Here is a 13,058-nt window from a genome sequence, read left to right as displayed (position 1 = left end):
AGAGACCAAACAAGAGGACCCTTAGCCAAATGGGCTTGCTTCTATATAACTCTAAATTAATCCAGTTTACATTGATCACAGCTTATTTTCAAGAAGAAGTTGCTTTTGAGAGGTAGCAGCCTCATAAATCCCCCATTTATCAAGTGGAGAAATCACTGTAGTCATCTCCCTGGTGTTTGAGGGGAAGGAAGGAAAGATGAGGGTTGAATGGTGATTCATTTAGTGAAACTCTGGGGATGTGAAAGAATTACCAAGAAAAAGGAATAAGCATTCTTATCTCCAGAAACAGCTAGTTAGGTCTGATTTAGAGGGTCTGTAGAGGCTTTAAGGTTGTATCATTTAATTTATTTATGGAACCCGGGGTTTCATGGTAGTATACCACTTGAATCACAATGCTAGACACTTTTTCTTTGCTTTTGAAATAGGGATTACTTTTCCCCACAACCTCAGTCTGGGCTGTCTTTGAACTTTCTATACTGCTGCCTGTATCTCCTGAGTAGCTGGGGTTATAGGCAAGTGACAGTATGCCTACCTTCATGGAAATAGACTAGACTAAATTGTTGTACAACTACACGCACATAGAAGGATCTAGTCAGGGAGGATAATTTCATCATTCCAAGAGTCAGATTTTTCCCATTGGAAGCAGAGAGATAGGAGGATTTTGAAGCAGGTTAGAAACATAGTCTCCTCTATTCTTTAGAAGACCACTGTGTGATGCACGGTCTTATTGGGCTACTATGAGATGAGGTGGGAGTCTTGTAAATCGAAGCCGTGAGGCGTGTGAATAGTAGTAATTCAGACATTTCTATCTAATGGCTTAATGTGGGGGGGCATAGGAAGTTGGGGATTCATTAAGCAATTGGATATGGATTGTGGGTGAAATTGAGACAATGATGCTAATGCCTGGGTTTTTGGATGGGGGTAACTTGGGTTGTGTTGGGCATGCTATACCCCCCCCAAAAAAAGAAGAAAACAGGCTTGGGGCAGCTCTTTAAATCTGCTGAGTATATACTTTCTGTACAACATCCAAGTGACATGAGGTACCATGGGCGTCCAATCAAGGGTCTGGAATTTTCCACTTTGGATATTAGGTACCTGTTATGACACAACAGAAAATGCAAGGGGAAACAAAGGAGGAGGCAACAATGCTTGATAAGAAGTGTACTCATTACCTCGCCCATGTGATCGAAACCCCTCTGTATGGTGTTTCCACAATAAAAAATTAAAAAGAAAAGAAAATGCAACTGCACAATTATTATAGCACAAAAGTGGAAGGAAACTGAGCTATGGGATTCAGAGAGATTTGGGTTTAAATATCCTGCCAACACACTTACCTGTGAGGTTTTTTAGACAACCACCACAGGCACGTGTAAAATGATGGGACTGATGCTCACCTATCAGGCTGTCATAAAAATAAATGGGATTGTCTATATAAGTGATTAGCATCATGTCTGGCTCTCAGTAGATGTTTAATAAACGCCTGCTCTGGATACTTAATCTCACCAACACATTAATTTGTTGGAGGGACAACAAACAGGAACAAGATCTTGATGGTGATGCCACGAGATAGCAGAAAGGGTTCCAGCAGCTGTGTTCTCTGCCTGTGTGCCCTTTATGAAGATAGAAAGAAAGACATAGAAAGAGACAGCTAGTGGAAGAACTGCTAAGGCCCAGCCCAGCTATCTCTTTGTAATCTCCTCATTCCATGTGACGTGTTTTAGGGGTCTAGATCTAAGTTACAGTAAAGAGAAAGGAAAACTCAGATGTGAACGAAGCAGTAGGCAAAAGCCTGTTGGGTCTGTTTGGAGAGGAGGATGTGGTTGAGTGTCAGCTTGCAGCCGATTGGGGCCAGCCTGGTGGCTGTTCCTGTGACATCAGTGTTGATTTGTGATCATTCCTTGCTTTTCTCCCAAGTTCCACTTTATTAGCTATTCAGTGAAATCATCCCTCTTTTACCCACACCTGGAACTTGTTTCCATATGAAGGTATTGCTAATAATTTTGAGATAAGTAGAAGTGTACCCTGATTCACTTTTCCCTCACATACTTTTAACAAGTATGCTTTGTAAATGCTGCTTCCCTTTCCCACCAGTTAAAACTGTATAACTTGTTTTCCCCCAAATTAATGGTCCAGTAGATTTTTGAGTGATGAAACTCATTCACCTCCCAGAGACAGGATTTGCTGACCCAGTGATTATTTCTTTATAATCTTAAGAGACCCTGAAGAGATGGTATTCGACTGTACTTTCAGGTGACAAATACTTATGAATAGATATTTTACCTGCAAAACTCCTCGGCATCTCTGTAATCTAGACTCCCATTCTGTCTACGTAGAATATTTGGCAAATATTAATGTATGTTCTTCATATATGCTAGTTACATAAATAGGAGTTGATTCATAGTGACCCCATAATCAAAGCATTGTCTTTCTTATGAAAATGTGTCAGGGACTCTGTCCTAGACCTACTGCAGCTTCTCAACAGAATCAGTAGACATTTGTTCTAGCATAGAATCTCAGCATTGGGCTGGAATTTTCTGTGCTCATTTGACCCTTGGCTCCAGCTTTGGCTTCTGTCACAGATTTGGGGGTGGGGGAGTGCTCCCACAGAGAAAGCAGGACGCACTGACATGGAAACTGAATAGAACACTGGCCGGGCTACGACTCAGTTCTATTTTAATCACTCCCAGATGTCTGCTGCAGAGTTTTCAGAGATGTTTGCAGAGCCACATGCTCTCTGGGGGGAAAGGAGGGCTATCCTCCCCGCTTCTACAACTTACATATTTCAAGCCATACCTTAATGAGCTCCTAAGATGTGTCTGATAAAGCTGTGTTCAAACGATGTTTGTTAATAATACCTCTGCCATTTACACACTTCTGTCTATGTAGAGCAACTAGGCAAGCGGAGCAAAAGCTTGGTATAGAATCAGGATGCCCTCCGCCCCCACCGTGGTGTGGTGTAATATTTATGAAGTGCCAACCACTGAACATATGTTGACTGGTACACACACCAGATGAGCCTGAGGCCTGGTAGCTATTGTGCTCACCTAACAAGCTTACCAGCTGCTAGTTATAGATCTACATTTCCCCCTCATGTCATCTTCAAGGTGGCTTTTGATCCCAATTCTGAAGTTATCAATTAGGAAAAAATGCTAGACTATAACATTTACAGATATAGAGAAGTTCTCTCTTAAAAAAACATGTCTAGGGTTCTTTCTTTCTAAGAGGTTCTTCCACCATTAGGACTAATCCAAGGGCACAGATCCAAGCCCACGCACACTTGGTGGTATGACCCTTCCTTCCTCCTTCCCTCCCTTCCCCCCCCCCTCTCTTTTGGTCAGTCATGGGGCTTGAACTCTGGGCCTGGGAGTTGTCCCTGAGCTTTTCAGCTCAAGTCTAGCACTCTACCACTTTGAGCCATAGCACCACTTCTGGTTTTCTGGTGGTTTATTGGAGATCAGACCCTCATGGACTTTCCTGCCCAGGCTGGCCTTGAACCGCGATCCTCAGATCTCAGCCTCCTGAGTAGCTAGGGTTACAGGCGTGAGCCATGGCCTCCGGTTTCTCCTTCTCTCTGTTTCTTTTTTCTTTCCTCTTCTCCCTGTTTTTCTTTCTTTCTGGGGGAATATATGGCTGTAGCATGATACAAATCTTGGGAGACAAAAACAGCCCAGGAGAAGGAATATAGCAAAGTGCTTAACTACCTGGCATTAAGGTTGGTTCAAATTCATATTCCGACCATATTTACTGGCTGTGTGAACTTGGAGGAGTTCCTTAACCTCTCTGAGGCTCAGTTTATGTGTAAAATAGGTATAGGGATAGTAACTATTGCGGTTTATGATACCTCCTCTATTGTTCAGCCCAGGTTTTGAGCTAACCAAAGAAAAGACAAAGAGTAACGCCAGGTGCTAGTGGCTCACACCTGTAATCCTAGCTAGTCTGGAGGCTGAGATCTGAAGATTGAGATTCTAAGCCAGCTTGAATAGGAAACGGTGAGATTCTTATCTCCAATTAAGAACCAAAAAGCTGGAGTTCAAGTGGTAGAGAGCTAGCCTAAAGCATAAAATCTTAAGGACAGTGCCCAGGCCCTGAGATCTAATCCCAGGGCAGGCAGAAACAAACAAACCACAAAGACAACAGCAAAGGAAGCATAAGCTGGGTGGAGTTCGACCTGTCATCTCTGTAACCGTATAAGGAGGCATTGAAGAATGTGGCAACACTTTATGGACAAAGTAGGCCTTGCATCTAGACCTTTCTGCCAGCACAGACTTCCTTTTGCAGGGACAGAGGACACAGTGTGCTATCTGGAGCAGGAAAGGAGCTTTCTACTCCATCACTTACTGCCCTTCTATTCCCTTGGTTTCTACTCCTCTGGGTCAGAGTGAAGCAGCCCAGAACTACTGAGAGAGTTACTTTTATGGATCTCCAGCACGTGGAACAGAGCACCCAGAGAGGGGAAGTGTTTATTTCTCACAGTGGCAACTTCTTCAGGCTCCCAAGGGAATCCTGTGAGCCGCAGGAAGGCGCTCAACACGTGCTCAGTCATTCACAATATGTATTGATTGCTACTATCACAGCTCTCATTGATGCTGAGTGTCAGGACTGTGGCAAGGAAGTGGCGGAAGGCTCAGTGGCGAAGAAAACAGAGGAACTTGGAAACCATCATTCCATGGGGGAAAATAAACAGGCTATCATTGCCCCAAGCTAGGGTAACATGTGAGAAGATTCTGGACAGAATAGAAAGAGATTGGATTTAACACAGTTGAGGGCAAGGCCTGAACTAGATTAGTATGAAACAGGAAGATGAAATGGAAGTCAGCTCTTAGAAGTCCTAAAGATTTCTGGTCTTGATAAATCCGTGTCTATTTTTTTTTTTAAATTTTTGACACACGATTAGCCCATTTGCTCTACAATTGAGATTTTATTTATTTTTTGCTAATGGTTTACCTCCAAGTGTTCATCAGGATTGCATATGTCAGGGTTCTCCAGAAATGGATAATCCAAAACTAATATATAGACAGACTTTCAATTGCTTATTTAGATTTATGATATATAAATCTTTGTATATTATATATAATTGACAGTATGTATAAATAATGGCTTTATTACATACACGAGGAAATTCATTTTAGGCAATCAACTCACATTTATGGAGGCAAAGTCCTTTGCTTCCTGAATGCTAGAACACCATGCTAGCCAGTAGAGTAATTAAGTCTTACACCAAAGCCTGGGAACCAAGGGACTGATGGCATGGAAGCCAGTCTAAGAGCAGGAGGAGATGAGCTGAGCCTGCCGGGCTGAAGCAGTATGACAGGTTACAAAAGAGAAAATTCTTCCTTCTATTATGCATTGCCCTCAGTCCCCAGATGGCTTGATCAAGGCCCAATGCACTGGGCTGGGCAACCTGCTTTACTGAGTTCATTGACTCAAAGATTAAGCTAATCTCATCCAGAAACTCCCTCCCAGAGGCACCCCAAAACTGATCTGCTTTCCTCAGGGTCCACGCTGGATGACACACAAGATTAACCATCCCATAATGGCCTTCTTTTATTTTTCTGAAACTAAAAAAATACAGGCCTGTGTAGAGCAGGAAAGTTCAGCGCTATTTACTTACAGCCCTCTCATCTCATCCCAGCCCTAATTAAACCCACGAGTTCCTGGGAGATTTTCTGCTGATTTATTTCCCACTAGTTCTTCCGGTATTAAAAACATTGCCGCAAATTTGGAAGCGATCGTTTTTGTTTTTTTTTTTTCTTTCCATCTCCATTAACCTCTGATTTGAGTAAGATATGCTCTTTGTTTAAGGCTATTTTCTCAATTACTCGGCATCATTCTCTCCCCAGGAATTTGGCATCTGAGTCATTTCTCCCTCTTCCTTTCCACACTTCCTGTCTCCCCACTTCTTTTTGCATTGTGGGATTGTAAGTCCCACAACTAAGCAGTTATTATAGATGTTAAAGGCAACAGTTAAGTTCTGTAAGGTTCTAGTTTGAGTCATCTGATCTTAAGAGAATCTCTCAAATTGGCAAGTTATTGTCTTCTCATTTTACGAAGCACAATAATATGAAACGATTGTCAGAGAAATCAGAGAGGAGATGGAAGCGGCTGTATGGTAATGTGGACACCATGCATTAATATTGATGAGTGAAAAACAGAGGATGTGTGTGTGTGAGAGGTAAACACCATAGAAGAGGAAACAACAAAGTATGCTAGTATTATCTGTATGAACAGGAGTTTCTTGGGAGGCTTTGGGAAATGGTAACTCTTGGCAAGTAATGTTTAGGAAAGAAAACACGATATATCAATGGACATGCTTATTAGAGAAAATGCTGTTATAGTCTTTATGAATGGAAGACCCAATATCATCTCATTGTCTTTGTTTGTACTGGTCCTGGGGCTTGAACTCAGGGCTTGGGCTCTGTTTCTGAGCTTTTATGTTTAAAGCTAGTTGCTCCACCAAAGAAGCCGTTGCTCTGCTCCTAGATTTTTGGTGATCAGTTGGAGTTAAGAGTCGCATAGACTTTCTGATCCAGATCCTCAGATCTCAGCCTCCAGTATGCTCCTGAATACTTAGTCTTTCCAAATAGTTGGAGTTGAGACACAACCTCTGTGTTGAAGAAGGACTGCTCTTTTATCTTTAATATCATTTTATTGTTATTATGAAGGTGTTATCAGGAGGGTTTACTATTTCATAAGTCAAGTAATGAGTACATTACTTCTTTTGGACAATGTTACCCCTTCCTTGTTTTTCTCCCACTTTGTAGAATTGCTTTAATTATGGCTCGGTTGATTGGAAAAGGGAACCTGCTACATCATTTTTCTGACACGAATTTCCTTCCTGACCGTATTAAGCAAGCTTTCAACACTGTAAAGCGAATGCGACCATGAACTCTGTTTTGATGTTTAAATCAATGGGTTTGTCACGCTAATGGACTCACAGTGGAGCAAGCCTGGGCTTGGTTTAAAATGTTGTCAACTTACAAGTCACTGAATTTCATGTAAACCAAGAAGCTGTGACAGCCGAAACCTTCACAGTGTGGAACAAAAACTAGGGCTCCTGTCAGAGAGGTGACCCCATATTTGAAAAGAAATGTCATCTCGTTCTTCCTCTCCAGGCTCTCTTGTCCTTTGAGTTTCTCTTTGCGGTATGTGCTAAGTGGTTTTATTGTTGGATTTTAGGGTTTGGCACAATATTCCATCCTCTTTTATGGCTACTATGACAATAAACGAACGATTGGATGGCTGAACTTCAGACTTCCCCTGTCTTATTTCCTGGTGGGGATCATGTGCATCGGATACAGCTTTCTGGTTGTCCTCAAAGCGTAAGTTTTATGTGTCTCTTGGGAAATACACGGTGATTCCTGGAATCAAAGGGGGAACTTATTTGAGAACTGGATATAAGTTTGTTCTTATGTCACGCTAGTGTTTGCACAGTCTTGGAGAGATGAAATGTAGTTTTAATATCAGTACAAATTCTGGACAGTAATATTCTCCAAAGCAAAAGGGTTGAACAAGAACCCAGACCTTTGAATCACCTTCGGGGGCTTAGGATGATGGTGCCTATCTTGTATTTTAAGAACTGCACATTTTTGCAAAGGGCCTTTTTGTATTCAAGGTATCAATCAAGGGTTCCAAGACAAGGGAGAAGCTCCCGACCTCTTGCATGCAAAAAGCCTTGTGAAGCAGCATCAGCTCAGTAGGCAGAATGCATTCTCTGTTAATTTCTTTTAAAGCCAGTATATAATCACTCATCCACAAACAAAACTTTAGCTTTTTAAGTTGACAAAAATGAACAAGACCCCGTGAGATCACTGAAATCAACTATATAATCATAGTTTGTCATGGGAAAGGATTTATTGGAGTAGAGGAAAGAATTTCACTGGGACATTGATTACATAAAGACACTGCCAAAACCTACCACAGTTATTTGGGACTATAAAAGAAAACCATTTTTCAGTTAATTTTCTGAACCAGATGAGGAGAAGAGCTGTAATATCTCAATTAAGGGCCCTGTTCTTTTGGCTGTGCATACAGTCACGATACCATGAACTCTGTTTTGATGTTTAAACCAAACATTTTGCCTAAGAAGGGTTAAGATATCCACTTAGGCAAAGCAGGGGTGCTCTGGTGCAGACTGGGACATGTCTTGCATTCTATCTTTACCTCATTCGCTTGCTCATTCAAAGAAAAATGTCAGATTTCATTTCAAGAATCTTTTCAGGACTTGAAAAAAATCCTCATTAAGAACACATATCCAAAATATTCTTAACTGGACCAAATGTAATCAGAAATCTAAGATACAAAATATCTTGTTCATCTGATAAAGAACAACCAAACTGTAAAAACCAAAGTCTACGCTATTTTCTGGTCTTTGGACCATTTTATTTGACTGGAATAAAAAAAATGAGATGCACCATTTTTATGGCTGGGGTATCATGTGTCATTTCTGTGTTACTCTTTTAGTGTTCATGGACTTTAGAATGTGTTTGCACATCTAATTACTGTACTCAGCTGTGTGTGTGTGTGTGTGTGTGACAGAGAGAGAGAGAGAGAGGATGAGAATGGAATCTAATACCTCCTGAATGTGAAGCCATAGGCAAGCCATCACTGAGCTGTGCCAGATTAATGAACCACTGTTCTGCTCTCCTGCTTCCCTTCCCTCTCCCCTCTCCCCTTCCTCTCTCCTTCTTCTCCTCCTTGTCTCCCCTTCTTCTCCCTTCTCCTCCCTTCCTTTCCTTCTCCTCCTCCTCTTCTTCCTGCTCTTTCTTTCTCTATCTCTGTCTCTCTTCCTCTGCCTCTGTCGCTATCTCTGTTTCTCTCTCTGGTGGAACTAGTCTGACCTAGGGCTTTGTACCTCTTAGCAGGTGCTCTACTCTCTGAACTATGTCCCTAACTCTTTTGTACTTTTTGGCCAGGCTGGCCTCAGACCATAATCTTCCTACCTATGCTTCCTGTATACCTGGGGTTATAGGCATACCACACCACACCATAACACCTGGCTTGTTCTTGGAGATAATGTCTCACTGACTTTCTACCTGACTGTCCTCTAACCAGCAGAGGGAATTTTGTAACACCCCTCAGGGGGTTATTTATGATACATAAATTGAAGTTTGTGGGGATATTGTTAGCCTATTCTAAAAATGTTCATATTCTTAGAGCATAGAGTCAGGGTTTTAATTCCCAGTCCTGGGTTTAATTCCCAGAGCTACACAAGAGAAGATCACCACAAATGAGTATGCGGTTGTGCATTAATATATACATTAATAAATTTGTGCTTAATACAGTATCCTCTCGGATAAACTTAACATATCCCGAGCAAGATGGTACAAGACAAGACAAATATAGGATTTAAAACTTTCTTGTAGCCATATAAAATTATAAACAAGGTTGAATATCATGCCCTTAGCATGATATTCAAAAATAATATCTTCCAAAAATAATATCTTCTCCAGATGTAATCATTATAAAATCATTATTGATTATTTTTCAGAGCTGAGGATCAAACTCAGGAACTTGCACTTGCTAGGCAAGTGCTTCTCCACGGAGCTAAATCCCTAATCTCTATTAATGAAATTTTATGTATCTTTTTTTTGGGGGGGGGAGAGAATAAAGTCATTGTAATCTGATGTGTATTACTCTATGCACTTTATTTTTCAGTACTGAGATTTGAACCCATGGCTTTGAATTTGTAGGCACACCTAGCTACTAGTCACATTTTTGGGGCTCAGTAAACACATGCTGCTGGTGAGGATTACAAAGGTGAGACAGCTGTAGATGTGGTATCGGCCTCCTCAGTCCCACCCACAAATAAACTATCTTTTGTCTGATTAACCAATCAGAGCTCCTCATTGATCTAAGTCCAATATTTTTACTCTTCAGGGATATTTTCACTGAAGATGACAATGTTAGATATCACAAATGGCAAATTTTAGAACCTGTAATAGATCATGGAATAGCATGCCTCCCCTTCAAAATGCACTTCAAACTAGATGCTGGTGGCTCATGCCTGTAATTCTATCTACTGAGGAGGCTAAGATCTGAGGATCTCGGTTGAAGCCAGCTTGGGCAGGAAAGTCTGTGAGACTCTTATATGCAATAAACTTCTCAGAAAATAGTTGTAAGCAGAGCTGTGGCTGAAGTAGTAGAGCACTAGTCTTGAGCATAAAGGACAGTGCACAGGCCCTGAATTCAAACCCCAGGACCAGCTGATAAAAAAAACCCAAACCAATAACAAATAAACAAAAATGAAAAAAGAATCACCAACAACAGAATACACTTGCCCTTCTATTGAAAATGTTTAGGGTAGAAAAGCAATGAGGTAGGAAAACATGAAATCACCACAGTCCATTTCTGAATCCACAGTGATGAACTGTAGTCTGAGGATCTTTCTTCATGGGAACATGAACTAGGAATAGTGGTTTGTAAAGTGAGAGAATACTGTGAAAACGCATCACAGGGTCAGTCTGAGTAACAATAGCACAGCAATCACGTATGCTAGGCCTCAGGTAAAAGCTATTTATGATATTTTTATTTATTTAGGGGAGTTTTTCCAAGTGGTGTTTTTGTGTACAACTCAAGCAGCTTTATTCATTCATTAAATAACTATATATGAAGAAGTTCTGATAGGAATTCTAGGTAGCTCCTAGTATCTGGGAATTTAACAGTGAATGAAATTAAAGTCTTTCTTCTTATGGTTCTCAGCTAGGAAACAGACTACAAAGATTGACCAGTAGTTTTAACTAATGTACTATGCCTATATATTTTTGTGTTATTCTTTGCCTGTTTTTTTTTCTGTGAAGAAATCAGCACATGATAATTTGTATCATCCATTCAATGATTTGCTCTGTGTGTGTGTGTGTGTGTGTTTATGTCTTATTCTGTCAGATTCTAAAGAGTTTCTTTTCTTACCTTCCTCAGAATTCTCTTCCTTTTCCTAACTTCTCTTAAAGGCTATCTGAAAATATCAGAGTTGATTTAGGATTTTAAAGAGGAATTTATTTGATTTATTCAAAATGTCTATGCACCATAAGAACATATATATACATATACATATATATACATATACATGTATATATATATATATATATATATAAACTTCCATGCATCATAAAATAACCAAAACATGCCAGCATGTAAATAACAGGGTAGACTTGAAGTTCAGGACAAAAAAATTCAATATAGAAATGTTAAGCAATAGCATAAATTACCTTCCCTGACAGCTCTGTCAAAGTAAATGATTTATTGAGATTATTTTTCATAGATAAACCAGTTCAGAACTATAACCCCTTTGAAGAAGGAAAAACATGATATGTAGGTACATTTGTGCTCTTTTAGATAAGAAGTAGAGCTGTACGTGGAAGACTTTGTGTCTGGCCCAAACCTCCATAAAAATGTGTGTGAGCAGCTTTATCTTTGCCATCCTCCTTTGTTATTTTCAGTATTTTATCTTTTTTCATGTGATTTTCATATGTCAGGGTGTTCGAGTTTGCCTGTAGCTAAGGCTCCTTCTGTCAGAGGATATCTTCAGCTATAAAACTCTGTAATAGAGATCCATTAATCACTTATCTGCCAAGTGGGCATTTTTATTTGGGGCTCTGCCCTTTGCACAGTGACAATGCCATGTTTATCAAATAAACAATTTTCTCCCTCCATTCATGAGAAGGACTATCTGGTTCTGATCCTTTCGAAGCTCCAAAAAAAAAAAAAAAGAGACATGTATGTAGTTTAGCATTCCTCATTGATGTCCTAGTTTGGACATGGAATAAAGGTGGAGAGCCTGAGATCTTGATGTGTCTGCCTGGTTATTGCTAGATAAGATCCAGGAAATGACTTTATAACTTGGAGACTCAACCTGCTCAGGTAGAAGAAAGAGAAAATGAGTAACTACCTGATCACTTGCTAAGCTTTGATGAGAACAAGTATGAAAATTCGTGACATTAACCTTTTCAAGGGGTAACGTAGGAGACAGACGAAAGGAATAATTGTGTTGAGGTATTTCTCAGAACCTATTAGGCTGTATAGAATCTATGAACTTTGGCAGTGCGTGTCTGTACTCCCAATGCTAGGGAAGGGAAGGTAGGAAGCTCAGAAGTTCCAGGACCACCTGGGCTTCCTAGTAAGGAAACAAACATCTCAAAATGAACAAATACATTTCAAAAGAATATATAAGCATCCATACAAAGTAGGGCTAAAGGTGCAGGGATTTAGATATTCTTGGAGAGGGCTGTTAACCTACAGTGTTAGTTTTATGTTACTGCTCTTCTTCCTCCTTTTGGTCTCAGATCACTATTAAAAAAAAAGAACACATATGGGATCATTTCATAGTAGGTGCATTGTAAAATTTAATTTACAGTGAGAGAGAAAAAAAGATGTGCAGTAGGTTGAATTTCGAACCATTGAAATAAATCTATAATGAATGCACTATGATATATAAAAGCAAAAAATTAAATTTGTATTTGAATATATATAACCAATTTGCATTAGGATTGCACACAAGTCTTTCTGAGCCTGGCTTATGTCTCTTAACATGGTGTTCTCTAATCCCACCCACTTTTCTGTAAACAGTTAAACAGAATAATTTCATATTTCTGTATAATTGAGCCCAGCTCACAGACAAATATTGCATGTTTTCCAGCCTATGAGGAATCTAGACCTAAAAACGATAATGTGACATGGTTTTAAAAGGGTAATTGTTTAGAGGATGAATTAATAGATGAGAGGAAGGTGAAAAAGAAGATACCAGACCAGGTACTAGTGGCTCATGCCTGTAATCCTAGCTAGTCCGGAAGCTGAGATCTGAGGATTGAAATTGGACGCCAGCCCAGGCAGGAACGTACATGAGACTTTCATTCTCCAACAAAATACTCAAGGAGAAGAAGAAGAAATAGTAGGGGGAGCAGGAGGAGAAGGAGGAGGAGGAGGAGGAAGAAGAAGAAGAAGGAGGAGGAGGAGGAAGGAGGAGGAGGAGGAGGAGGAAGAAGGAGGAGGAGGAGGAGGAAGAGAAGAAGAAGAAGAAGAAGAAGAAGAAGAAGAAGAAGAAGAAGAAGAAGAAGAAGAAGAAG

The 13,058-nt window shown here is 40.2% G+C and overlaps 1 protein-coding gene across 1 annotated transcript in view; it reads left to right on the top strand.

Moving 5' to 3' along the window:
- Tmc1 (transmembrane channel-like 1) overlaps positions 1–13,058 on the top strand; it is a 116,537-nt gene that overhangs the window by 64,415 nt on the left and 39,064 nt on the right. Inside the window, exon 8 of the mRNA XM_013018431.1 lies at positions 7,177–7,319. Coding sequence (XP_012873885.1) covers positions 7,177–7,319 — 143 coding nt within the window. The remainder of the gene's footprint in view (positions 1–7,176; positions 7,320–13,058) is intronic.

This window comes from Dipodomys ordii, unplaced genomic scaffold, assembly GCF_000151885.1.
Source record: "Dipodomys ordii isolate 6190 unplaced genomic scaffold, Dord_2.0 Scaffold40, whole genome shotgun sequence".
Lineage (NCBI taxonomy): Eukaryota > Metazoa > Chordata > Mammalia > Rodentia > Heteromyidae > Dipodomys > Dipodomys ordii.
The sequence above is the reverse complement of the archived record's forward strand: the minus strand, read 5'-3'. Positions and strand labels throughout refer to the sequence as shown.